General features: G+C 41.4%; 1 protein-coding gene across 2 annotated transcripts in view; it reads left to right on the forward strand.

The window, feature by feature from the left end:
• LOC120537629 (protein strawberry notch homolog 2-like) overlaps nt 1–19458 on the forward strand; it is a 79284-nt gene extending 59826 nt beyond the window's left edge. For both annotated transcript variants that reach the window (XM_039766703.1, XM_039766704.1), the window contains 16 exons: nt 90–187; nt 2992–3074; nt 3214–3396; nt 3488–3609; nt 4781–4912; nt 5930–6065; nt 14906–15018; nt 15109–15180; nt 15276–15456; nt 15545–15688; nt 15810–15904; nt 15991–16083; nt 16192–16323; nt 16447–16523; nt 16632–16822; nt 17208–19458. In XM_039766703.1, coding sequence (XP_039622637.1) covers nt 90–187; nt 2992–3074; nt 3214–3396; nt 3488–3609; nt 4781–4912; nt 5930–6065; nt 14906–15018; nt 15109–15180; nt 15276–15456; nt 15545–15688; nt 15810–15904; nt 15991–16083; nt 16192–16323; nt 16447–16523; nt 16632–16822; nt 17208–17914 — 2559 coding nt within the window. In that variant the 3' untranslated portion in view covers nt 17915–19458. The remainder of the gene's footprint in view (nt 1–89; nt 188–2991; nt 3075–3213; nt 3397–3487; nt 3610–4780; nt 4913–5929; nt 6066–14905; nt 15019–15108; nt 15181–15275; nt 15457–15544; nt 15689–15809; nt 15905–15990; nt 16084–16191; nt 16324–16446; nt 16524–16631; nt 16823–17207) is intronic.
• The last annotated feature ends 8050 nt before the right edge of the window (nt 19459–27508 follow it).

The raw sequence follows: 27508 nt of genomic DNA on the forward strand, positions 1-27508 counted from the left end.
TCTCTTTACAGACTAATGCCTAGGTGACTGGAATAATTATTTTTATTGTGACAAAGCCATCATGTACATTTCTCCTACTGTGCTTGTAGTGTATTGTGATTGGACTGCAGTCTACAGGAGAGGCGCGAACAAGGGAAGTCCTCGATGAAAATGATGGTCATCTAGACAGATTTGTTTCTGCAGCAGAGTGAGTAGAGGTTGCACAGTAAAGTCCATAAATTTGGTCAGTCTGTCTAAAAAGAAAGGGTTTTCCTTAGGAATATGAACATGGAATCGTTGTCCACTAAAGCAGTTCTTTTCATTGTATCATTTAGATATTTTGAGATTTGTGAGTTTTGTTTAATGTTGTCAGTTAAGAGAAGTCAGTGATGAGACCATACAAAGGCTAGATTGGCAAGTGAACAACTGAGAAATGTGTGTAACTTCTGAGACCTGTAATCCACAAGATCTTCTAAATTATACTTTAATGGAGTAAAATTAGAAAGCTACAATATAAAGTATTGTAAGGTTTCCACGGGGTCTTGTTTTCACTGAGTTATACTGGAAATGACCATTGGAAATTCATTTCAATGAGCTTCTTATGTTTTGGGGTTTCATTTTCATTTCAGCTGTGTTAGTACTGCTTACCAGCATATGGCCACTGCCATTTTGTGTCAGACACTAGAGCAACAAGTGGCACGTTATAGCTAGAGTGCTTTATGAAATTTTATTCTACTAGTCCTCAGAACTTTCTTCTAGCCCACTACACAAATAAACTTTATACACATTACATTGATTTCAATGACCATAAAAGACAAAGAGAAAAAGGTATTAGAAATATGTGAAATACAGATGAAGGCAGATAAACAAAGCAAGAGCTGAAATGGTTAGAATCTATACTAATAAAAGGCAAAGCCCTCACTGACTCACTCACTCACTCATCACTAATTCTCCAACTTCCCGTGTAGGTAGAAGGCTGAAATTTGGCAGGCTTATTCCTTACAGCTTACTTACAAAAGTTAAGCAGGTTTCATTTCAAAATTCTACGCATAACGATCATAACGCTCGACAACGTCCGCCATGTTAAACTTTCTTATTTATGGCCCCATCTTCACGAAATTTGGTGCGCTAACCGAAACCGATGTACGTACTTATTTTGGTTGGTATGACGCCACTGTCGGCTGCCATATTGAACTTTCCAACGGTCTTTGTTACTTATGGGCCCATCTTCAAGAAATTTGGTACTCGGGTTCCCAATGCTAACTGAATCCTACTTACGTACATATATACGTCCATAGGAGATAATTATACTACACAGGAGCACTATAACAGTGAAATGCTTAAGCCCTTCACCTATGGTTCTGCATGTGAGTTGATGGCTGCCACTGAATTGTTCGGTTGTCGCTTTCAACTGTACTGAAATGGCCAAATATTTTACCCCTTTGGACAACCGACAATGCCTCTTAAACATCTTAGATTCACAGGTGACGATTTCAGCAGTAGACACTTTGATGTTTATGAATGTTTAAACTCTCAAAAGCTGGATGCGAAATTATCGATGAAACCGGTTGTATGCTTACAACGCTTGACAGATGCGGAATGTCACTTCAACACAACAAGTCCTGCAAATACTGTCGTAATTGAAACAAACCATGAAACTCAAACCGATTATGACAGCAGCAATCCAAGCTGTGAGATTTGAGGCAAGATTGCTTTTCACATGGCCAACTGTACGTTGCATGCTCAAGAGTAAGCTCAGCGCACAGCTTGGTCATATTACAACATGAGGGCCGAACTGACATGTCATACAAAGAGATCCTTAACAAATAATTATTGGTATATTTTATCTCAGTTTAAAAAGTTTACTTTTCTTCTTAATAAAAATTAAGGCTGTACTTCGCCGCTGCGAAGCACGGGTATTTTGCTAGTAATTACTAAACTGTAAGTTTGACAAAATCACAGAAATGTTTGGAAACTTTGCTGAACTTCACAAAATGCATTGAAGTCAAATTTGGAAAGAGAAACGACTAGTTTTGAATGGATTATAATGGTGCAATGATCTTTTAAGTGTACCTGCAGGCTAAAAAGTGTCTACCAACTGTACTGGACTGATTATTGTGGTCAGAAATGTGATCTAAGCTGTGAGGCAGCAAGGCTAACCGCACAGTGCCTGTGACTCAGATGGAAAGAATACCACAAAGAAAACACAAACTGCCACAAACTAGTGATAATGAAATAAATGATGGATCATCGTACTAAGCTCCAGTCTTGGGACATGCATTGCTTGTGTCACAAAGTGGGCATGTGGAACTGGCTCATTCCATTCATCTGTCTTGTAGCTCTGGGCACAGCTGGAACATGCAAGTGCTTCATTTTTTTTTTTTCTTCCATCACAATGACAGGAAACACATAAATAGTATTAAATCTTTCATTTTTATTTAATGAGATCTCATTTCGACACTGGGAGGAGGGAGGGGTCTATTTAAGCTTATTTTGAGATGTAACTGTTCTTCATATTGCTTAGTAATTATGCATGAGAATTAGCCATGTGGTGCTGCTGTTGCCAGCTCACAGGATCCCTGTTATATATCTGGTAGTAGTACTCATGGTCAGCTAGTATACCACTAAAATTAAAATACTGCAAGTTTCTTTTGTTTTGTTTTTTTTTTTTTTTTTATATATAAACACAAGTAATGTGGAAATAGAGCTGGCGTACTGATTGGGTTGTGACATCAGGCTTGCATGAGGCAGACTGCCAACGGTCAGTAGGCATGCATGAAAGTTCTGCACATGGCTTCTTACAGCTCTACATCTAGTTACAATTGGAAGCAAGTTCCCATGAAAGTTGCGACTGAGAACAAAGGTTGTTCATTCTTATTAAATGTGAATATGTTAACAGGAGAATGCTGTTGTTGGAGTCCCTTGTAAAAGCAGAATGAGGAGAGTAAGTTGTTCTAAACATGACCATTATTCTGTAGGCAGGTCTCAGTCTACTGGTTTTGTCTCTTTTAGGGGTGTCTTTCAGTCACTAGTACAGAAGCACTTTCCCACAGAAAAACGAAAAAGGGAGAAAGGAACTGGAAGCAAAAGGAAACGTAAGTTCATTTATGCATCAAGGGCTAATGCATTTAGCAGTGGTTATGACATTGAGTACACACCTTGGGAACACATAGTAAAGGATAAATGAAAGTTTCATTTTCCTGACAGATCATGTTTTTTTTTTTCATATTTCAGGCAAGCCAAAATGCCGCCCACCAAAGTACCCGAAGCCCTGCATTGATATTGGGGGTGTGATTAATATCAGTGATGACAGCTCCACTGATTCTGAAGGGTTAGACAGTGACTCCAACTCTTCTCCCGATTCCCTCCTTGACAATGACGATGTCATCTTTGTCAATCACATTAATAGCTACACAGGTACATTGGAATGTAGTTTGTGGCATTGGTTTAGAGTCAGTAAATGTATTCTTACTTTCCTAATTTTATTTTATTGCTAATTTCACTAAAGCCAAGCTTGAAGAAATGAAGCAGGATCTTCTAAACAAGATTAGCCACCTGGGACCCGAACTACCTCTTAACACCCTAGATGAGCTGATCGACCAGTTTGGTGGACCTGATCATGTGTCTGAGGTACATCTTACCTACCTTCTTGTCTGCCTGCCTGTTTTCTAGTGCGAAGTCCAAAACGGTGCTTTGTGGTTATGTAAGAGGTCAGTTTGAGTGCTACCTAGCCAGGTAGTAGTCACAAAAATCGCACAAATCCCTTCCTGTATGATTTTCATTGAATGGTCTTTTGTCCCTCATATTCCACTCTCCAACTTGTATTGCTCTTAAGCATACAATGGAGATGAGACCCAATCTTGTGTTACTATACAGATAAAAGAATGCACCTATATTTGTACAATTTTGTAAGTGCTCCCAATCTTTGCTCAGTGTAGAAAGTTACATAAGAATAAACCAGCTAAATGGATCCTAGACATTCTCAATCTTTTCTAATTCCATTTTTCAACTTTATGTTCATGTGTACTTCATCTGTTGATGATTTTTTTTTGTTTTTTTTTTTTTTGTGCTGACTAAGTGCATTAAACCTGTATCTCATTCTTCTGAGCTCAGCCACAGAAAGTGTTGTTTTTGCTGATGCTCATTTTGTTCAAAGATCATTGTTTTCTGAGTTGTCCCACTGGTAGCTAGCTACCACTCCAAAGGATGTCCATGTGATGTTTTACACTGGGAAACCCGTACTTTACACATATGAATGCAGCATAATTCTTGTTACCACTGCTAATTTCAACATTTTGCCTAAGTAGAAAATTTTCACTACACAAGCACCCAGTGTTGTCCTAATTAAAGATAACCCTTTCTATTTGCTGATGTTTCCTTTTTTATCAGTCTATAGAGTGTGTGTCACTTGTACTGCGTAAGCTGAACAGACACAAGCTTCAAATTTTGAGCCTGTTGCAGTATATGTAATTTACAACTTTATGCAGATAAATGACAATATGAAACATAAATCTAAGTTAGTTTCTCTTTCTTTGTCCCTTTCTACTTCAAATAGGGCAGAAAATTCTGAAATACATCTCCCCTTATTAATTCTTCTCTAAAAGAAAAAATTACCCAAGAAAACAGATTTTTTTTCAGGCTGGCTTTTAAATGCTTTCTGGTGTTTTCGTTTGTTTAATAAATGCAGACATTTAGCACCCTTCTAGAACCCAATTCTTCACTACCAGACATCCATTTTTTGTTGTTTTTTCTTCATGTGCCCCTAAGCTAATCAATCTTTGTGTTTCTTTCTTCTCTCAAGATGACCGGGCGAAAAGGACGAGTGGTACGGAGAGCAGACGGCAGTGTCCGGTATGAGTCACGGGCTGAGCAGGGCTTGTCGATTGACCATGTGAACATCAAGGAGAAAGAACGCTTTATGAATGGAGACAAGGTCGGTTCAGAGGACAGAGATAGGGCTCCTGAATGTGTGTAATATCCCATCCTGGTGCAGAAGTCCTTTAGTAGTATACATGGGTATCTGTAGCTTCTGTTTCATTTCTTAGTTCCTTCTGCCCCATTTTTATTTCTATTGCTTCATTGTCATACCCACTTTCTATCTCCACTTCTCTCCTAACTTGGGTCAATTGTTTATATGCTAGACAGCTATTTCTGAGCAGATTTGGTGAATGATTCAGCCTTTCAGTTCTTGTTATTTTGGGTAGAGATAAGGTAAATAAGTTCAACTGTGGGCAATATCTTTGTGTTTCGTCTATGGTGGACGTCTACTTTACTATGAAGTTTGGGTTTAAGTTTTTGCTTTCTGTACTTTTTTGGAGTTTCCCAATATTGAAAGCATTTGGTGATTTTTATTTATATATTGTCTACACTTTTAAATGGAATCCTCCAAACACTTGCTTTATTTTGTTTTCTTTATCCTTTGCTTTCATTTTGTTCACCACAGTGAACATTTGACCAACCATACTTAACATGAGAGGCCAAGTATAAAGTTAAAGGAATTCAGAACATTTGTTCAGGTGCCAACCTTGATCCCCTCATTTCAGTATGTATATTTGGAAAGAGTTTCTAACTTACAATATGGGGTGAAATGGGGTAATATGATGAGGATTCATTTGTGTCTGTAGGGGAGTATAGGTGGCACACCTCTTTATTATCAGAAGTGAGCCCATTTGCTTGTGCTGGAGAGATTTCTCCTCAGTACTTGTATAGTAGAAGTGTAAGCTTAAATGGGATGAGTAACTAACTTGTGCTGCCAAACCATTTCAGCTTTACAGCAGAGTGGCATAATAATGAAAATATTTTTTTTTTCTGAGACCTCGTATTCTTACCTTTTTGTTCCTTTCGTTGTCTGTCTGTTGCACATTCTTTATTTTTAGTCCCCCGTCCCATCCCACCAGTTCTTCACAACCCTTAACCTCTGTGTTTCTTTTCATTTTCTCTTTCCAAACAGCTGGTTGCGATCATTTCTGAGGCCGCAAGCTCTGGCATCTCTCTGCAGGCAGACAAGCGGGTGAAGAACCAGAGGCGGCGTGTTCACATGACCCTAGAATTGCCCTGGAGTGCTGACCGGGCTATTCAGCAGTTTGGTATGTTCTTAAGCTGCACCAGACTGGGTTTTCAGAGTGGGGTAAATGTAGTACAGCTCACCCATGCTTCTGACATAAAATGTAGCAAAGCTTTGAATAATATGGCTCCTGGTTGCTGCTTTACACTTCATACCTGTCTAAACAAAGTAAATACATAGTTCTTATGCAGAATCATTTAGTAAAAATTCAATATTAAGAACTTAATATGTACTTCAAGCATTTATTAAAGTGTAATTACAGAATGAATATGTGAAAGTTCTTCCTACTTCCCTCTTTAAATTTTTGCAAGAAGAACAGAGGTTTATAATTGTTTAATTGTTTACAGTAGCTGTCAGGGGGAATACTTATACAGAAAATTCAAGCTTCCAGAATATAAGCAAAACGTTTTAGCAGGTTTTGTTCCTGTCTTGAAACATCTGTCCTAGTGGTTATAGTGGTAGATTGTACACAGTCTCACATGGCCTCTCACTGTTGTGGACTAATAATATGACGATTAATAACTCAACCTACCAATGCTCCAGTCCTAGAAAAGAAACCGGGAAACAATTGAAATTAATTAGGTCAATGCTGAGGATAAGGTACCAGCACAGGAGAAACTTTAAGGCTGTGAGGGTCATATTAACTGCACTTTTTTACAAGACTGTCTTATAATTTTATAATCCCAAAAGTACAAAGTACATGTACAGTATGTTAAATATGGAATATCATGGTATGAAGTTGTTTACATGTTTGTTTTTAATATATTCGCAGTGTAATGAACAGTTATGTCTTACATGTAATCTCTCATCAAAATATTTTATTACATTCAAATTAGACTTTGCTGGAAAAAAAAAATCTGGCTTGCTTTTCTTACATCAGTATGTGCTGTAAAAAAATACTGTCTGCCATTGATAAAGATTCATGTAATATCAGATTTTACCATTGCTTTTAAAACAACACAAGTTACTAATTTGTGTCACTGTTGATAATTGAATTGATTTGTTAATCAATGGAAATAGTAGTAGTAGTAGTTTTTATAGTAGGATTATCCCATGCACAGTAAACCATTCAGTTCAGTAAGCTAGTAACTAAATTGTTGCAATGTTTCACCCACACATTTAATCCAATTCATGCTCCTAATGAGATGACAGATGGTGTTCTGGGGGATCTCCTCCCAGATCTGGACCAGCGCATCACTAAGTTCCTGGACAGTCTTAGGTGCAACCTGACGGCATCTGATGGACCGAAACAGTGTCCCAGAGATGTTCTGTTGGATTTAGGTCAGGTAAGCGTGGGGGCTAGTCAATGGTATCAGTTCCTTCATCCTTCAGGAACTGCCTGCATACTCTTGCCACATGAGGGCAAGCATTGTCATGCACCAGGAGGAACCCAGGACCCACTGCACCAGCATAGGGTCTGACAATGGGTCCAAGGATTTCATCCCGATACCTTATGGCAGCCAAGGTGCCATTGTCTAGCCTGTAAAGGTCTGTGCATCTCTTCATGGATATGCTTCCCCAGACTTATCACTGACACACCACCAAACAGGTCATGCTGAACGATGTTACAGGCAGCATAACCTTCTCTATGGCTTCTCCAGACCCTTTCACGTCTGTCACATGTACTCAGGGTGTACCTGCTCTCATCTGTGAAAAGCACAGGGTGCCAGTGGTGGGCCTGCCAATTCTGGTATTCTATAGCAAATGCCAGTCAAGCTCCATGGTGCCAGGCAGTGAGCACAGGGCCCACTAGAGAATGTCGGGCCCTCAGACCACCCTAATGAAGTCTGTTTCTGATTGTTTGATCAGAGACATACACACTGGTGGCCTGTTTCTGTAAATATACTCCTCTCTGCCCATGGTCAGGTCATGGCCCCTGTCCTTATGTCAGTACTGTTTAGTTCTCTTTCCATTTATGACTGGTAACAGAATTGTGCTCAGTGTAGAGTATTTCAGAGATGCGAGTTTCCTTTGGAATTTACCAGTAAACTTGCAAGGCTGGGTCATATGAATAAAAGCTGGCAAAACTTGGTGGGACAATTTAGTTTTGTTTCAGAAATTTTTACAAAGGTAATATATTCAGTATTCTTGTGCTTTGGAAAATGTGAACTTTTAAATGATCCTACTCTAGTTCTAACCTGAGCAAAAAGTTAAACCCAGCTTTACCCATAAGTGAGCATTGCTTCTCAACTGTTTATGTATTATTAAATGAGAGTTTTTCACCAACAAATAGAATAGTGTGCTCTGCTGGCAGAAAAGCAGTGTAGTGCTAGAATCTCTGCTCTTTGTGGAACAGTGAAAGATGTAGCAAATATCTCTGAATCTTTGCTGCAGCTTATCACTTATGATTTACAGTGCAGCTTATATCGTAAATGTATCTTTGTAATTAGAGAACACTGTCAAAATGTCTGTGGAAGGTGAGTAAAGAAAAATCAATTAACCTGCAGGTAGTTGGGTGTTTGTTTTTTTTAATGTATATAAACAAACATGATGTTCTTGGTCATTTATGACCATTTATGCAATCCTTACTGTGGAGTGTTAAATAATAATCCTGTTGACCTATGAAATTGAAAGGTCCCTCGAAATGTGAATGGGTGAATCCTACCAAATTAATGGGGTTTTTAAAACTCTTTTTTTTTTTCCCAGCTTTGGTTTATGACAAAGACTCCCATGAATAGCTTTAACACTAGAATTATCAGAGCCTACGAAAAAACTCGTAGATCTGTCCCACCTTAAAACACTTCACACCTCTCCGTCAGCGTCTTTTGTCCTTTAAATGTGTTTATAAGCAGCAAGCAGCCTGCTATCACATCCCTCCCACCCCGCACAACCTTTACAAGTATCATAGATTACACCAGCTGTTAAACTGGAATAAAATGTATGTTTTTATTCTAAAATATTAAGAATACGTGCAGCTCACTTCTTAAAATGGAATTGTCCGGGATCGAATCCATGAAGTTTTGATTACCAGTCAATAGTTTGATAACGTTGCGCCACCAAAGCGATCGTAGCAAATGCGTGCCAATGTCAAACAGAATCGAGCTGAGAAAACCATGGGGGGAGGTGATAGTAGGCTGCTTGCTGCTTATCAACACATTTAAAGGACAAATGATGCTGACAGAGAGGTGCAAAGCGTTTTAAGGTGGGACGGATCTACGAGTTTTTTCGGAGGCTCTGGTAAATTCTAGTGTTAAGCAGAGTCCCTTTCTGAATGCATGTTTGAAGCCTACTGTTTTGGAAGTGGAAATGTTCTGTTCTATGTTCTGTTTATGGATTGTTTTGACTCATTACTGTGAGTCATGTTGAGCAGTTTCATAACCCAAAGTGCACCTGTGGCTGAGAAAGTTTAAGTTAACTGTACAGGTACACTGCTGCCAAGTATAACCAAGCAGATATATTTTGAGTGAGTACTCTATTCTATGAAATTAGATATTTTAACTTTGATGATGATAGTCAAGTATTTTATATTTGATCTGCAAATGGTACATGAGCCAGTTTTGATAAATTCAAATTCCATAAAACACATTAGTAAATACTCCAAACATCTAATTTTATTAGTTATTCTTAAGCATTTTTATAATTTTTTATGTCAGTTTTTAGACTGTTCACTGTGCACGTAGCATGATAGCTCCAGAAGTGTATGCTATGCATTTTATGACTTCACCAGGGAATGAGGAAGTGATCTGTGTTCCAGACCCCACATAGATCGAAGTCTGAGATTTATAGCTGTGAATAAATGCACAATGCATGCCTCACATTTTTTACCTAAAAAGAGGGTGTGTTAACTGTAAAGCAGTTGAAAATGTAAAACTTGCTTGTGTTGCACTTTGTCCAAGCATGGCCAAGAGTTGTGCTTTTTTCATTCTTTTTTTGTTTTGTTTTAACAAGTCAATACTGGTGTTGTCGTCATACCACCCCACTGATAGATACCTTTTCACTCGCTTGAATTGCTGTTTGTTAGTCCTATTGTCTGTTGTCCTGCAAGTGCAATGTCTGAGTGTTTTCTAGTATTTTTTGTAAGAGTGCTATATAGAAAATTCCTTACTTGAGGTGCATGTGGAGGCTGAAGACAGTATGTGGTGGGGTCACTTGTACTGTACCATACTAGTGCTTTGCATTACACTTCAAATTTGATTCAGGGGTTCTGATTGCAGTTTGCTAAATAGGGCAAATAACTAAAGAGAGGCTGTTGAACGGTGGGATTTTTTTAAGTCTACATAACATGGTTTATGAACAAGCATACATTTAGGTCCATAAGTATTTAGAGATCTGTGTAATTTTTGTCATTTTCTTTCTGTATACCACCACAATAGATTTCCTCCCACTGTCCAAAGACATGCAGGTTAGGTGCATTGGCGATTGTAAATTGTCCCTAGTGTGTGCTTGGGTGTGTGTGTGTGTGTGTGCACGCCCTGCGGTGGGCTGGTGCCCTGCCCGGGGTTTGTTTTCTGCCTTGTACGCTGTGTTGGCTGGGATTGGCTCCAGCAGACCCCTGTGACCCTGTAGTTATGATATAGCGGGTTGGATAATGGATGGATGCAAGACTTTAAGGTTTAACAAAGGTATTGCATTTAGCTTTTAGAAATTACAGCCGTTTTTGAGAGAGTCCATCCATTTTCAGGGGCTCGAAAGTAATTGAACAGGTGACTGACTGGCAATGTCATGACCAGGTGTGGCTCGTTCCCTTGTTATTCCATGACAAATTATGTAGATAAAAGGTCTGAAGTTGATTCAAAGTGCTTAATTTGCGTTTGATAGCTGTTCACTGGAACTCGATCTGAGGTCCAAAGAGGTGTCGATGCCAAGTGAAGAAGGCCATCATTAGGCTGATTAAACAAAATAAACCTATCGGAGAGGTTGCTAAAACTTTAGGAGTGCCCACATCAACAATTTGGTATATTGTTAAAAAGAAGGAATGCACTGGTGAGCTCTGCAACACCAAAAGGCCTGGGAGACCAGCTAAAGTGGATGATTGCAGAATTCTTTCCTTGGTGAAGGAAACACCCCTTCACACCATCTAACCAGGTCAAGAGCACTCTTGAGTGGGTAGGCATATCACTGTCAAAGTCTACAATCAAAGGACACCTTCATGCATGTAAATACAGAGGGTTTACCTCTAGATGCATACCACTGGTAACACTGAAGAACATGAATGCCAGATTAGACTTTGCCAGAGAGCATCTTAACAAGTCTGCCCAGGTCAGGAATAAGGTTCTTTGGAGAGATGAAACCAAGATCAACTTGTACCCGAATCATGAGATGACAAAAGTACAGAGAAAGAAAAGGAAAGCTCATGATCTGAAGTATACCACATCATCTGTCAAACATTGTGAAGGCAGTGTTATGGCAGCGCATGTATGGCTGCCAATGGAGCGGGGTCACTGGCGTTTATTGATGATGTGACTGCTGACAGAAGTAGTAAGATGAATTCTGAAGTGAATAGGGCTGTACTCTTTGCTCAGATTCAGCCAAATGCTGCACAACTGATTGGAAGGCACTTTATAGTGTAAATGGATAATGACCCAAAACATACTGCTAGAGCAACCCTAGTGTTTCTCATGGGATATTCTTCAGTGGCCAAGTCAATCATCAAATCTCAACCCAACAGAACATGTTTTTCAGTTACTGAAGACAAAACTGAAGGCAGAAAACCAACAAACAAGCAGCAACTGAAGGCAGCCGCAGTAAAGGCCTGGCAGAGCATCTCAAGAGAGGAAACTCGGCATTTGGTGGTGATTCATGGTTTCCAGACTTAAGGCAGTCGTTGACAGCAAAGGATTTTCATTCATGTATTAAAAACCCCTTACACCCTTGGGGCATTTTTCAGCAATCTCCACCTGCAGGGGGTGGGAGGTACCCCAAAACAAAGCCTTATTATGTAAAAAATAACAGGCAGAACAGTCAACAGTTACTTAGAAGAAACTGCTGCTAAACTAGGAAAAAGGAACAGGAATTCACCGTAATATTTTCAATCTTTTCTTTTCTGATACATTATATAGTATCTCATGTATAAGTAATGCCAAGACAGTTTTTCACCTCTGAGGCGTTCCCAGACATGTCTACTGTTACATGTCTAAAGTTTCCTGTTGATAACACAAAGAAATAAATAGTTACAGTATTTGGTACCTCCCCTTCCAAAACCTCTCCAAATGAGGATCCATGTTCATAACAATTTTATTGCACATAAAACAGTGAATCGTATAAAAATCATGAACTCCATCCACAATAATACACTCTTACACCCAAGTACACCACCTACACATTGACATAATACAAATAGTGTCTTTTTTCATTACGCATGCTGTCAGCTGTGTCTCATTATGTCCATATGTGGATATCTACATATCAGTGGAAACGTCGCAGTCGCTGCCATTCAGTGGTACAAGGTTTGTGAAAATTAGCACATTATTTCACAGTTGCACAATCCATGATTTAGTAACATGGATGGTGGGCAGTAACTTCAAAATGTTTATCAGAATAAATGTATCTTTCTTTCTGGATGACTTTACACCATTTTACTTCCATAATATGTGCAATACTGTTAACCTGTAAACAGACCTTCCTTGCGGTTGTTGAAAAATTTACCAGACAAATTCTACACAGCACAATTAGGTAAAAGCTACAATATTTTTATATTATATGCCACAACTTTCTTGCTTAAATTTGCAAAACCTGCAACATACATTAACCCGGGGTGATATAACATATGCTTCCCATGTATAATCCTAGATTGTGTCACATACCCTTCAGTTACCAAATAAAAAATTGTGGCTGTCGGATGAATATTGTGGCACTATTTTTAGGCAGGTTTGGCTGTGGACCAGAATTTTCAAAATGTGGGGCAGATCTGGGCAAAACTTAAACTAACAACACATTGTTTTTTGGCATTTTGTTGTTTCACCTCTCTTCTCACTGACACCACAGTGGTCATATTTTAGTCAGTGCTGGAAGGTTTTGTTAAAATACACACACTCTCTACAGTTTGGAATTGCCAGTTAGAAATTCTAAGTTCTATGTTGTTAGAGTTGTGGAAAGAAGACACTGGTGTGCGTAGAAAAAACCCATTCAAACTGTGGAATAACTTTCCAAAAACAAGACAGTAACTGGGGCTTAAATCCAGCCTCCAAATGCACCACCAGGAATTTATATAAAAATCTCAAAATGGTGTTTTTGGTCGTGATTAAGCTCACCCATTTTTCTTACCATTTACTAAAATTGAGCTTTAAAGTAAGTATTTTTGAAGTTAATTAGTTTTCATATTTGTGGTATAGGTTTTTCTCCAGACACTTGCTTTGTTACCTGAAACTGCATTCAGTCTTCATTTGTCTAGTGTCCTCACCTGTATCGATCCGGATTTAGAATACACACTTCCTGTGGTACGTTTTGAGACAGTCGCTAACATACAGTCCAATGTTGATCTCAGGACAGTAAAAGTGTTTTTCTTTGTACACTTTTTTATGATATTTCTCAGGGGCTTGAGCATAATGGGGTAGAATGTCGGTGCCTGATTGGCTTGATCAACAAGCCCATTGTGGTGTTGTAGGCTACCACAGCACAAGGCTCAGTGACTTCCACATTTCTCCTGACACGTACATTGACAGTTACTGCACTGTGAAAGTACTTAGGGGGCTAACGTCTGTCTTGTCTTTCTTCTTGATCCCAATCATTTTACTTTTTTGCCACAAATGTTGCACAATGACGAACCTTCAGATGGCCAAATTCACCTGGAATATTATGGTATTTTGGTTGTACAGTGCTATATACATTAGTTTCATGATCTGTGTCAATATCTAATGACCAGTTCACATTGTCGTCACTATAGCTTGATTCAACTAATAGTTCCGTTCTGTTTCAAATTGTTCTAAAACTGTCTTTATAGCTTTTCCTTTGCAATGCATTTCATGTTTTTTATTTTTATTAAGTGACCACCCCACTAATGAATATTGATGAGTTACTTTCCAGGGGGAAATTAAAAAAGTCATGATTATTTTTTTGGGCAATATGATATTACTTCATCCATAGGAGGACAGCAGAATACTGTCCCAAATGCTGTTTGGGCTTAACACTCCACATCTCATCAAAATCGATTAACCCAAGTAGGACTTGAGAAGCACTTTATTTACATAGAATTCTGAGGCCAAAAGTTTCTCAGGGTTAACACCAAGGTGGTTAAATAAAACCAAACTTATAATAATGGCCAACAGATTACCATTTCAAATGTGAAAGGAAAAAAAACTGACAAGTTCAAAGTGACAAACCTTTCAGTTTCAGAAAATGTTCTTGTTTTAGATTCTTGTAGTATTGGCTATTTGCTTCTTTTCACTTACACACATGACAAAATATAAAGATTATAAAAATTAAAATGAGCTGATTATTTGGGTGAGGCAGGATCTACATTTGAATCCATTGCTTTGTAATCATAAAGCAAAGCTTTCTTGCATTTTGCCACCAGCAACTTAACCAAAATGATATACATCAGACTTTCTTCATTATTAGATGTCATTTTTATATAAAACCTGTCTTGTAATACAAGATTCTTTATCACAGCTGTGAATAAAAAAGAAACAAAATCGCAAGATTAATTCCAAATGAATATTTTGCACAGAAGGCTAAGCAGCAGGCTTTTGTTGGAATTAGTCTTTTTTCCCCCAAGTTACCAATATTCCAAACTACTTGTTAAAAAAAATATAGAAATGTATTAAAAAGCATAATGCACGATGTAACAAATATATGATTAAAGAACTCCTATATTTTACTCCAGGTTTCTTCTGGTGGGATAAGAAAAAGAGTTCTGTTAGCCTTAGGGTGAAGTAACCAGTGATCTCCTCTGATCTTTGATCCCAGTGTTGCTTTGTCTCCTAGGGCGGACTCACCGGTCCAATCAGAGAACTGCTCCAGAGTACATATTCCTTATCTCCGAGCTTGCTGGCGAGAGAAGGTTTGCATCCATTGTGGCCAAGAGATTGGAAAGCCTGGTAGGTCCCATTTTAATGGTTGTCTTTGGTAGTGGTTGCCTGACACTATACCTAGTTAGTAGACGAAGTACATTTTTTTTCTCCTTTTAGGGAGCCCTCACCCATGGTGATCGGAGAGCCACCGAGTCCAGAGACCTGAGCAAATACAATTTTGAAAATAAGGTAGGAGAATGAGAAGGCACTAAAAGAATGACTCCTCATATTGGGTACATCCAAGTCTCATTTGTCCAACCCTATTGCTACTTTCTAATCTGCAGTATGGTGCCCGGGCCCTAGACAAAATCATCAAAGCCATCCTAGGACAGATCGAGAGCAAGGTGTCCCCGCCAAAGGATTACCCAGGAGGTGATGCCATGTTCTTCCGAGATATGAAGCGGGGCCTGATGGATGTCGGAATTTTCTGCCGGGAGTTAAGATTTGGTGTCGGCGTAGAGAAAGGTATATTATGGGGTCCCTGAACATAATCTTTATTGGACCTTGATATGTGCCTACTGACATCTAATCGTTTGTTCCTCTCATTATTCAGACTGTACCATTACCAAATTCCTGAACCGCATCCTGGGTCTGGAGGTACACAAACAAAATTCACTGTTCCAGTACTTTACTGACAACTTTGACTACCTGATAGACAAAGACAAGAAAGAGGGCAAATACGACATGGGCATCTTGGGTAAGTGACCTCAATTACTTCTAATTTTTCTGTTTCTTTCTCTTTACCCATACACCCCAGTCCACATATGTACACTGGCTACCTCATCTCATTGAACCTTATGGTACCTGTCTCTTTCCAGATTTGGCGCCAGGGAATGATAAGATCTATGAGGAGACCAAAGCAGAGTTTCTAACACCAGGGAACCCTCAAGATGGCCAGGTGGTCCTCTACAAGGTGAGATGATAGGATATTTATGGCAAATAGATGGACTGATTTGGCACTAGATCGTTTCATGTGGTGTTTGACTTTGCATCCTGTAGATCAGCGTAGACAGAGGTATGATGTGGGATGAGGCCTACAGCCGATTCCAGAAGGTGAGCGGCCCAGATGATGGTTTCTACCTCTCTTACAAGGTGGGTGGATGCATTTTGTGTGCAAGGTGGTCACCACCTCTTGCTTTAGATAGGAGTGTTTGTGGTGCGCTGTTCCTAGCTAATTGCTACATTTTTGTTCCTCAAAAGTTAAGAGGCAGAATCCCAGTTGTACTGTTGGCAGAACAGAACCGAGGAAAGAATTTTATCATTTACAAGCCCAACATTGGAAAGCAGGTCCACCTAGAGAATATTGAAAGTCTCACCAAGAAATACCGTAAGGTGGGTTCCCAAGCCAGTAAGTAATGCTTTCAGGATAGGCAGTTGCAATGAGCCAACACAGATTAGCTGTGGGGGCAGTAAACTTTTCTCTCCCTCACTCTTTCAACTTTGGTTCCTTTACAGGTTCCCCCAGATGATGCAAGAGAATACTGGGAAGAGCAGTTCAATTTCTCCATCCGCAACTGTACACATGCCGTTGGGTAAGCGAGTGCTGTCTGTGGCACTTGATTACTTACATGCATTATCACTGTTCACATGCGACTCCCATTACACTCTCCCACCCCTCTCCCTCTCTCTCTCTCTCTCAGGACAGGAAAGTGCAAGCAGATAGCAGAAGGTCACGAATGCTGGCTTGGCATGAGGCTGCGACACTACCACATGCTGTGTGGTGCTCTGCTCCGTGTCTGGAAGAGGGTAGCTGATATAGTTTCTGACATCACCAACTCCAGTATCCTGCAGATTGTGCGGCTCAAGACCAAACAACACAACAAGCAAGTCGGTATGTTCTTGTGGGTCTGATGCAGGAGGCTGGGAGACTGGGGTTACTCTTGAGACTCGCTGTCTTGAGCTTTGAGGGGAATGGGTTTGATTTCTAGGGTTCACCAGAACCAGATGTTTAAAATGAAAGCAGGGTAAATTATGGGACACAGGGTTATTAACACCAGCACATTGAGACAGTCATTTAGCTGGAATGGACATAGGCTTCTGACTTAATAACTGAACAAGAAGAGGTCACTTGACTCTGGACACAGCGTGATGCTGGCTGAATACATCTTCCCTTGTCATCCTATCTGTCCATTTAATAGTTGTGGATTGCTGCAGTTGGCTCCTGTTGGTCCATTTTTACTGCACTTGCACCTTTTAATACCTTTTTGCTTCTGCAGGCATCAAGATCCCAGAGAGCTGTGTCAATCGCATCCAAGAAGAGTTGAAACAAATGGATGAATCAGTACGAAAACGCAGGGAACGGGCCGCACGAGAACGGGAGCTGCAGCAGGCAGCACGTGACAGGGAGCTGCGGCAAGAGCAGGACTATCGGCTGATGCTGGAAAAACTCTGTGGTTCTCAGCCTCTTGACTTGTCCAAAATGAATCCCATCATGCCTCCCTTAACCTCTTGGAGTCCATGTCCAAACAACTTCAAGGAGATTTTGGACCTGACAGTCAGCCCCTCACCACCACAGGAACCCAGCACAGGGCCAGGTACAGAATCTTCTGGGGCTCCGGTTGCCCAAGCACAGGAAGACTTGAGCCTGGAGTCTTTCATTGCTCAGACAAGCCAGACTGGGCACTCCCTGCCCACCCTGGACCCTCAAGACTTTGCAGGTCTGGTGTTTGATGAAACCACTTTAAACCTGTCTACTGCTTACCAGCACCCTGAGCAAGCGGCGGCCCCCAGGACAGCGCTGACCCAGACACCAGTGCACAACTTTCAACAGACCTTGTCTGCACCCAATGGGCAGGCCGACACGAACAGTATCAACATTCGAGAAGTTTTAAACAGCATGTTTCAGACTCCCCCGGAGCGCCGCTCGGTCATTCAGTATGGGATTTCTCCTGATGTGCACCCTTGCCAGTCCTTCGACCTTTGACCTCACCACTACTTGGCCAACAGCAGGTCTTTTTAAAACAGGAAGCTTTTTCTAACTAGAGGTCATCCCATATTTTTCTTTGGGATTTGCCTTTTTATCACACGGAATCATGTGACTTTTGTTTTTATTTAAATTATATATATAATATATATATACATACACACAGAAAGATATCTATCTATTTGTAAACAAATGTTTACTTTTCAGATCCTTCAGTAAACCCTTGCTGGTGAGGACTCTGCCAGTCTGTAGCTGTCTCCGTACCAGGGAAAGGGGCACACTGCCGGTCCGCTGCTGGGCATTCAGAAAGCCCATGGCTCTGCACCCTGCTCCCACCCCACAAGCCACCAACGATATATAATACCGGTGACGCTACCCCTCCAGCGGTAGGGGAATGTTTCTGAGATACAGGAAGAGCATCCTCCACAGTGTAGTGGTTTAGACCCCAGTCCACCCCCACCAGCATGGAGGGGGGCTTTTGCCTTTACATCATTCTCCCCGCCCCTGTCCACCTAAAACTCTAGAGGATCACATCCTCAAGTGCACTACATGCTTTGAACCAGACTGAGGAGTTGGGGGTGGGGAGAGCCAGGGTGACAAATGACAGTGCTTGGCATTCTAAGTGGCATCAGCTTACTTCTTAACTCTGTTTGACTGGTCAGCCAAAGGACAAGGGTGACCCTAGTGCTGTTGAGGCATTATGCTGCCCCCTGCAGGTTTCTAAAGCTCTCTTCATTCTCTTTCTGGTCCTAACTGCACAGCAGCCTCTTTTCTGCCACTGCTGCTTCCAGCTTGCCAATAAATTTTTAAAGTAAAAATGTGCCAAGAAGGGGCTGTGGTGGTGGTGGAGTGGCACAGCTGGGACAGGTTAGGGATTCCATGTGTCTTTCCCTCCCAAGTATTACAGCAGGTCCCATGGAGTTTTTATATATATATATATATATATATATATATATATATATATATATATATATATATATATATATATATATAGGTGTGTGTGTGTCAGACGGCTTGGTGTGTTGTGCCCCAAGGCAGCTGGTGGTGCCAGTACCTAGGCTTGAACTTGCTATGTTGCGTGGTTAGTAAGAATGTTTGTGTGTTTATTTATAACGTTTGTACCATTCTAGGTGTATTGATTACATAATGGAAGAAAGCAGAGTGATGAGGTCCCCAGTGCCACATGGGTGTGACCGGTACCCCAGGCTCTTGGCCGAATGACTGCGTGTCTGTCCCGTCTGTATACGTGTGTGTCTCTTCGACATGTTGTGGTCCTTACTCTGCGAGGCCTCCTGCTGGTCACTGCCTAGCGCCACATGCAGACAACAAGGAGTCTCCCAGTGGAGCTCCGGACTGGCATCAGTAAGGGTTGTGACCTCCGCAATAATTCTGTCCGCGTGCATGTCATGCGTGTGAGCGAGCGAGCGCGTGTCACGAGTGTGTGTGTGTGTGTGTTTTTGAAGGGACTCGTCGAAGTAAGCTGGGAACAAGGAGCTCGCTACGACTGGGCTCGAGTCAGGGATATATACAATTTTTTTTTTCTTTCCCATTTCTATCATGTCACCCGTCACCAAAAAATTTGCACTCTTGTGTCCCACCGTCTCTATCGTTCCTTGGGAGCCGCACCAAAGTTTCCATGACCTGATCTGTCAATCTCAGGAATGCCGCCGTGTGCGAGAGGAGCCGCGCCGCCCCGCAAGCACACCTACTGGTTTCCACTTCATTTTCCTGCTGGTGGCTTTACAGCATTTTCACTGAAATAAATTATTAACAGAACATTGCTACTGATTGTATGGATTTTTAAAAAATGCTTTTATTTTCTGTAAAACTGTTTTAGCACTTTTTATTCTGGGTTTGCTTTTCTATATATTTATAATTTAGATCAGACTGTATATATTGTACAAATTGTGCCTTTTTGACTAATTCTTCAAAGTTTTCTACTTATAACTGAAGGAAAAAAATATATTGTATTACAATCTTTGTTAAAATAAAGATTGTGAACTCCTCTTGTCGTGTGTATGTCAGGGGACGTTTGGCAGGATCAGTGTGCACACAACGTAGAGCTAGTGTCGAGAGGACGTGGCACTGTGGGCACCTGAGCATCGGGGTCGAGGAGGGCATGCTGCCTTCACGCGCTGGCACAACGTCCGGATCGGACTATTTGGATAAACGCGAGGTCGCTGTTGATGGTACTTGGTCTACCCCAAAAATGAGCGATTCAAGATAAACTGCATCTTTCCTGATTGTAAGCAGTAAACTAAATTCTCAAATAAACGCCTTCGCTCCATATGGAGTTTTTTTTTTTTAAATATATATTTGACCAAAGTAAACGGTCAGCGTTACGTCACAAGTCGAAAATGTAGGTAGCTTTTTTCCGCCGCGTTGACCGATTGTAGCTCCTAATTCATAGGGCGTTCCCGTGGAATTTCCGACTTGGACTCAACGTCTGGTAAGAACGTGTGCGCGCTCGGAGCATCAGTGTGCTCGTGCTAACAGAGGGGGAGTATTACGGACACCAATAAATACAAGTACTGTGATTTGTGACAATACATGAAAGGAAAAGAGCATGGCATGTAAGCGTAAATACACGTGTTACGGAATGTGCTTTTATGTTTCGAGCTGCTACTGAGTTGGTAAGGTGGGATCCAGCATGAGCCAAACGCGTAACAAAAGAACATTCTCAGTTCAATAACGTTCGTTTTAAAAAGATTTAGTCAACATTCAAAGCAAAACAGTGCACACAAAATAGAGAAAAAAGTTATTACACACAGGATAAAAAGCAAAAAGGAAAAACTTTCTTCTACAAACTTGTTATTTTTTTATACTTAAAGGTTACGTTATTTCTCTCTGTGTGACTTACATATGCTTTACTTAATACATACATACGGCTCATGCAATATGGCAATACAATGCGTTATAGAATACGCTTTCCAACTGCAAGGCAGATCACAAACTGACTAACCCGTAGTCGGAGAGACAAGAAATAAGTAGAATATTCCATTTCAGTTTAGATTGGGAGGGTTACATACGAATCTCCCATAGACTATCCACTTATATATACGCAAACATTTTAACATAACTCGGAAAATACTTCTATAAATGTAACATTAGCCTAAAAACTAACAAATGTCTCACATTATGTTAATTTAATTTTGCCTGTAATATTCCTACGAACGCAACATAAAATTTACACCTGTCACTTTGACTCGTCAGCCCTGAGAGGGCGAGTGCTCTGTGATCTGATTGGTGAATCGTCCGCAGAGTGGTTGTAGCTGCTTGCTTTGACTGGGGAATCTTGTGGCTCATGCGCATGCTCAGAGTTGTGACCGTCCAAGTCGAGTACGAGTGCAGGAAAAAGCAGCCCAGGATTCCTGTGCGTAGTGGCGACTTTAATTGCATAAACTCCAAATTGATCATCAGGATAGGAGCCTGTGTCGGAAGTGTCTGCTGTAAATGCGGCATTTGATGGCAGTCAGAAGGTTTAAAGGATATGTTTGCTATTTGTCAAGGACACGTTGTTTTTTCACATGCTAGATATGTATTTGCCATCTGAACTTGTGTTCTAAAGTTAAGCACTTTATATAAATTTAAAGTACCTTGTCTGATGGTGCTTTACAGTGGATTGTATGGTGCACGGAGGAACGCACCAAAAATGTCCAACTCCGTGGTCGAGAACTGATCCGTGGCTTATGTGTTTCCAACGCATGTTTGTGACAATGAAAGGGATCGGAAAAGAATAATTTGATGGCAGATTCCTGGTGCTGCTTTTCTTGCGGTGGGGATACGTTTACCATTCACTCGTGCAAGTTCATACATAAATACGGAAAAAGATGAAACACCAGCTCAACCACATGGAACGAAACGTTTACTACGATTTTGTCTTTGGAGAGGGAACCACCCACAGGTCTTCTTTTTTTAAAATGGCTGAATCTCATAATGTTGGTGTTTTTTTTTTTTTTTTTTTGTTCACACATTAGGTGTATAAACTATTTCACTGTGTGTGTGTGTGTGTGTAATCATAAAACGCTCATCAATACTGGCATGGCCTGAAAAATGGACGTACTTGGCAAGTTTTTAAGCTTATTTCCTCTGTGCCCCATACCCTCCATTGTAAAGCACAAGTGCGGGCAAGATGCACATTTTTTTTAACACAATTTTGTGTGGCAAATGCATATCTAGCATGTTTATGAAGAAATAACTTAAAAAATAGCAAACCTCACCTTCAAGTCCGACGATTCACCAATCAAAATGCAGCACTCGCTAGAGCCCCGCCCTCCCTGCGTTGACAAGTGACGATGACAGTTTTAAATTCAAGCCGTATATAATGTTTCATGTGGAAGAATCGTACAGCAAAAGACCTTCTGTAACCCGTTTATTTACGGCCCAATTTTATGCTCTTTTTCTTTGTCACATTTTGCAGTATTTTTTATGTAATTGTGCACACACTTATCTATTTAATTTTGTCTGAAATATTCCTCCACACGTAATGAAATATTGGTGTTGGTGTGATGGGCTTGTGCACATCTGAACTGGAATGGCCAATGTGGGCAAAGTGTGCCCACCAGACTTCGAGTGGTTCTGGGTTTGGAGGGCAGCGGCCTGGGTGGTTTGGATGTGTCTGTGCAGGTGGGCACCCCCGGGAGTGTGCACGTCCGCGCTGAGGGGGGTTTGTGTCTGTGTTCACAAGCATCTCCTTTCTGGGGGTGCTGGGGTCCTAAATTTGAGGGTTCATTTTTCTGTACGTCTGAACACACATCTAGTGTCGCTGATTTTCTGAATCTACGTACAGTAAGTCTGTTTTAACGCTGAATGTTTTCAGGTCCTCCTCTATTTCTTTACAGTTCTCAAGTTCAGGCCCGATGCCCCGCTGTGGCGTTCTTGGTTTTAATTCATTTCTGTGTTTAGTTAGTTAGCCCCCCTTCAAGAAAGAGCAGTAGTGTGAGGTTTAATTTAATAGAAAATATAGTAATATTTGTACTTTTGTGATGAGAACTTAACGTTAAGTCTCGTCAGTCATTGTCCTGTTAGTGGCTGTCGATTTTTGCTTCCTCTCACGTTCCATGACGTCTCTGGTGATTTTCAGTCGCCGACTTCATTTATGTAATCTTAGTGAGTCGGGGTGGTTTGCTGCGCACTCCTGTGAAGACCACTCGTCTAGTCTGCTGTACCCTGCAACTGACCCTGGGGGGAAAAAAAAGGGTGGGCTTGTGTTTACAGGAAACCAGCGGCACTCACCTGGACGTACAACGCGTGTAATGCAGCGATGAGGAGTGAGGAGGAGAGACAGACAGACAGACAGACAGACGAGGAGAGGAGAGGAGAGGTGAGGCACAAACCTCTGACGTCTCGTGTTTTCGGTATCTCGGTAGAATGACATTGAGGTAGAGCCATTGTACTGGCACTATGCCCAGCAGGGGGCGCATACTCCTCTTTAGCAAGTGACTCCTAGCTTGACCCTGTGTGGGTTACAGACGTGCACAAGAAGGACCCCCAATTGTCTCTGAAATAACTTGGAACTGACAAAAGGAGTTGGCGCCCATCGTCGTTTATTTCATGTCTCTCTGTTGCTATAAGAACATCTTGGGAAGAGAGACGAGACGTGATTTTCTCAGAGAGACACTTTCATGTCCCGCAAGACGAGACTTTGTGCCAAGAGATTTAACCAGGCCCGGGGCCGGAAATAAAAGACAAAGAGTAGATGACAAAGTAGAACGTCGTAAAGAATTCAAAAACGTCGGCGTGATACACATGCAGAGCAGGTTAGAGATTATGGAAGTACGAAAATTCGAAAGTCTCAAAAAAATTGATAGTAAAGATCGCATTAACGCAAACAAACAAGTTATTACTCGGTGAAATAACAGAACAGCAAAAAGAGATCAAATACGTGGACATGGGTGATATGACAGAAGTATGTAGATATTGCTTGGCTTTAAACTTTAACTCTGTCACGTTCGTGTTGCCATCAGGGAGAAGTCGTGTTTTTTCCCAATGAAGCGTATCTGCGAGAATAAAAGATTTGTTGTTTGGAGAAAGTGAAATCCACATACGCGAGTGGCAGAGACGGAAATTTGCTGGCGTGTACCGCAGGCCAGGGGGGTTGGCAAGCGAAGCGAACAGGAGGTGAAGCCCCCCAAGTTTAACAAAAATCAGACATTGCTTTAGAGTTCTGAATCAACAGAATATTTGAAATATCACAAATGAAAATGGCCGGGGCAAAAAAATGATGGGACCCTTAGTCTAACATTTTGTCAAATGAAACCAAAGAAGCCATTCCTGGAGCTCTCGGTGAGTCTTCTGCACTTGTCCACAGGTAGTTTGGCCCACTGAACCAGCTGTGTCAGGTTTGAGGGGGTCTTCTCCACACTGCGTGTTTCAGTTCTTTCCATAGAAACTTTCAAATCAGGGCTCATAGAAGCCCACTTCAGAATTCTCCAATGTTCTGTTCTTAGCCATTCTTAGGTGAGTTTTAGTTGTGTGTTTTGGCTCCTTATCCTGTTGGAGGATCCATGACCTGCGGCTCAGACAGAACCTTCTGACACTCGACCGTATGTTTTTCTCCAGAATGTCCTGATAATCTTGAGATGTTATTGTTCCCTGCACAGACTCAAGGCACCACATGCAGCAAAGTGGCCCCAAAACATAACTGAGCCTCCTCCATGTCTCCTTGTAGGTATGGTGTGCTTTTCTCTGAAAGCTTCATAGAACTGATGTGACTTACCAAAGAGCTCCAGCTTTGTCTCATCTGTCCAAAGGACCTTCTCCCAGAAGCCTTGTGGCTTCTCAATATGCATTTTAGCAAATTTCAGTCTGACTTTTTATGCTTTTCTTTCAGTGGAGTCCTCCTGGGTCTTCTTCCATTGAACCCACTGTCACCCGAAAAGTGATGGACGGCACAATCAGACACTGGTGGACCTTGATCACGGAGTTCAGCTTGTATCTCTTTGTAGTTGTTCTTGGCTTTTTCTCTACCATTCTAACTTTGCTTCTGCCTATTCTGGGATTGATTTTCTTCTTGTGGCTGCATCCAGGGATGTTAACTGCAGTCCCATGGACCATCAAATTCTTAATAATATTTGCAACTGTTGTCACAAGAACATCAGTCTACTTGGATGGTGGTCTTCTAGCCTTTGTCTTTACCATGTGTCTTTCTGATCTCCTCAGACAACTCTCTCATTTGCTTTCTCTGCTCCATGTCAGCATGGGACACAAACTATGACACCAAACATCAGAGTGATGATTTCTCTCCATTTAAATTGGCTGAATGAGTGATTGTACAATTGTAGATGTGTGTGATATGAATTCAGGAAAACAGCTAGTTTAAAAAATCATTCAAATCCAGTTATTTATGATCTTTTCTTTGGGTACCGACAGATGTGTCCAGGCCATTTTAGAATATCTTTGTAGAATAAGCAATGCTTGATCTCTTGTCACACTTGCTTTGCTTTACTCGATGACATTTCAAAGGCAGGCAGGTACACAGGTGACAATTGCTTTTCATTTCATCACATTTCAGGAGGCATGCAGCACGTCTTCAGTGAGCTGCTAGGAGACCAACAGATTTGTCCACTTCTGAGTAACCATGATGGAAATATGAAAGCGAGAAATCTGCTGCAAAAGAAAGTAGATTCAGTATTGAACTTGTTTTAGAAATGCTTTACTTTATAATCTATACCTACAAAAACAGCCGAAGAGCACCGAGAGAAGCTGAATGGCTGAAGCTCCACTCGGCAGAGCGCAGGAGACGTTCTCCTTGATGTCTCATCTGTGCTGACAGCCTCAAATCCTCACACGTCTGGAATATTCAGGGAGCGATTTGTGACAGATAGCAGGTACAGAGCCGAGCCGTCTGAATATGCGATACGGTGCCCTCCATAATGTTTGGCCCAAAGACGCATGTCTCTTTGATTTACTGCTCTGATAATTCAGACATCGTGAGTGAAGTGCACATTGTAGACTGTCATTTAGGGGTATCTGCAGACGTTTGGGTCACAGTATGTAGAAATGACAACGCTTTCTGTACACGGCCCCCCATTTCAGGGCCCCATAATGTTGGGGACACAGCAATGGCAGGTCTGTTAAAGCCCTCATATTCAGGACTGTGTCGCATATTCAAGTAGTCACTGCATGACAAGAAGTCTGCGATTCATGGACATCAGCAAGTACTGAGGGGTCTTCTCTGGTGATGCTCTGCCAAGCCTCCAAATCCGGCCATCTTCAGCTCCTGCTTGTTTCGGGGGCTTGACCCCTTGAGTTTTCTCCTCCGCATATGGAAGGTCTGCTCCATTGGTTTTAAATCAGGTGACTGGCTTGGCTATTCAAGAATTTTCCATTTTTCAGCTTTGAAAAGCAGCAGTGTGTTTGAGATCATCATCATGTTGAAGGATGGAGAGTTTGGAGGTATTTACTGGAACTTGAGCAGATCAGATGTTTCTACACTCCTCAGAACTCATTGGGCCACTGCAGTCAGCAGTTCCATCATCCATGAAGAGAGGTGGGCCTGGACCTGCAGGAGCCATTTATACTCAAGCCATAACACCCACAGCACCACCCTGATTAACAGATGAGGTAGGTGGTCTGCTTTGGATCCTTTTGGTCTCCACACTTTGCTCTTTCTATCACTCTGTTGCAGGTTCAACTTTGTCTCGTCTGTCCACCTTTTTCCCCAGAATTCTGCAGGTTCTTTATCACAAACTGTAATCTGTCCATCCTGTTTTTGTGGTTTGCATCTTGGGAGTGTGTCCTCAGTATTTCTGTTCATCTCTGACACACGCACACACATTGACTGTTTCTGTTCTGTCGGACAGATGTTTGGGCTTTTTCTTTGCCATGGTAAGGATTCTTCTGTCATCACAGTTGTTGTCTTCCTTGGCCTACAAGTCCATTTATTATTACTGAGCTCACCAGTGCGTTCTTTCTTCTTAATGATGTTCCAGACAGTTGATTTCGGTCACCCTGAGGTTTCACTGATGTCTCTAATGATTTTATTCTCATCTTTCATCCTCATAATGGCTCTTTGACTTTTATTGGCACAGCTCTCATCTTCATGTTGAACAATGGCAACTTCAGACCCCAAAGGGGAGAAGCCAGCTGTGGTAGCTGATGAAGCAATGAAACCCACCTGAGGAATCGCAAACACCCGTGACACCAACTGTCCCAAACATTTTGGTGCCCAGAAGTGGGGGGACCACGTAGTAAAAGTGTTGTCACTTCTAAAATGTCTTCACATCCCCTTAAATGACAGACAGTCTGCAATGGCCACTTTAATCGCGATGTCTGAATTGTATGATTTGTAATTTTAAACTGTGCGGCAGAGGAGTAAATCAAACAAAAATGGGTTTTTGTCCCAACCACTATGGAGGACGCTGTATACGGACTGTGCTCTGCTAAGACCCCACAGCAGCCCCTTCTTTGCGAGTCGGTGGACGGTGTGCCTGCCTGACAGGACTGTCCTTATTCAGATGCTTGTATCCTCACATGCCTCGGCTCACAGATGACAACATCAAGCCGGTCCGGTGACAGGCCCCACCGCCATCAGGATGTCTGATTTCGTCCACCACCAACCGAGGTGGGCTCACAATGCTCTGGAGATCTGAA

This window comes from Polypterus senegalus, chromosome 10 (genome assembly GCF_016835505.1).
Source record: "Polypterus senegalus isolate Bchr_013 chromosome 10, ASM1683550v1, whole genome shotgun sequence".
NCBI lineage: Eukaryota > Metazoa > Chordata > Cladistia > Polypteriformes > Polypteridae > Polypterus > Polypterus senegalus.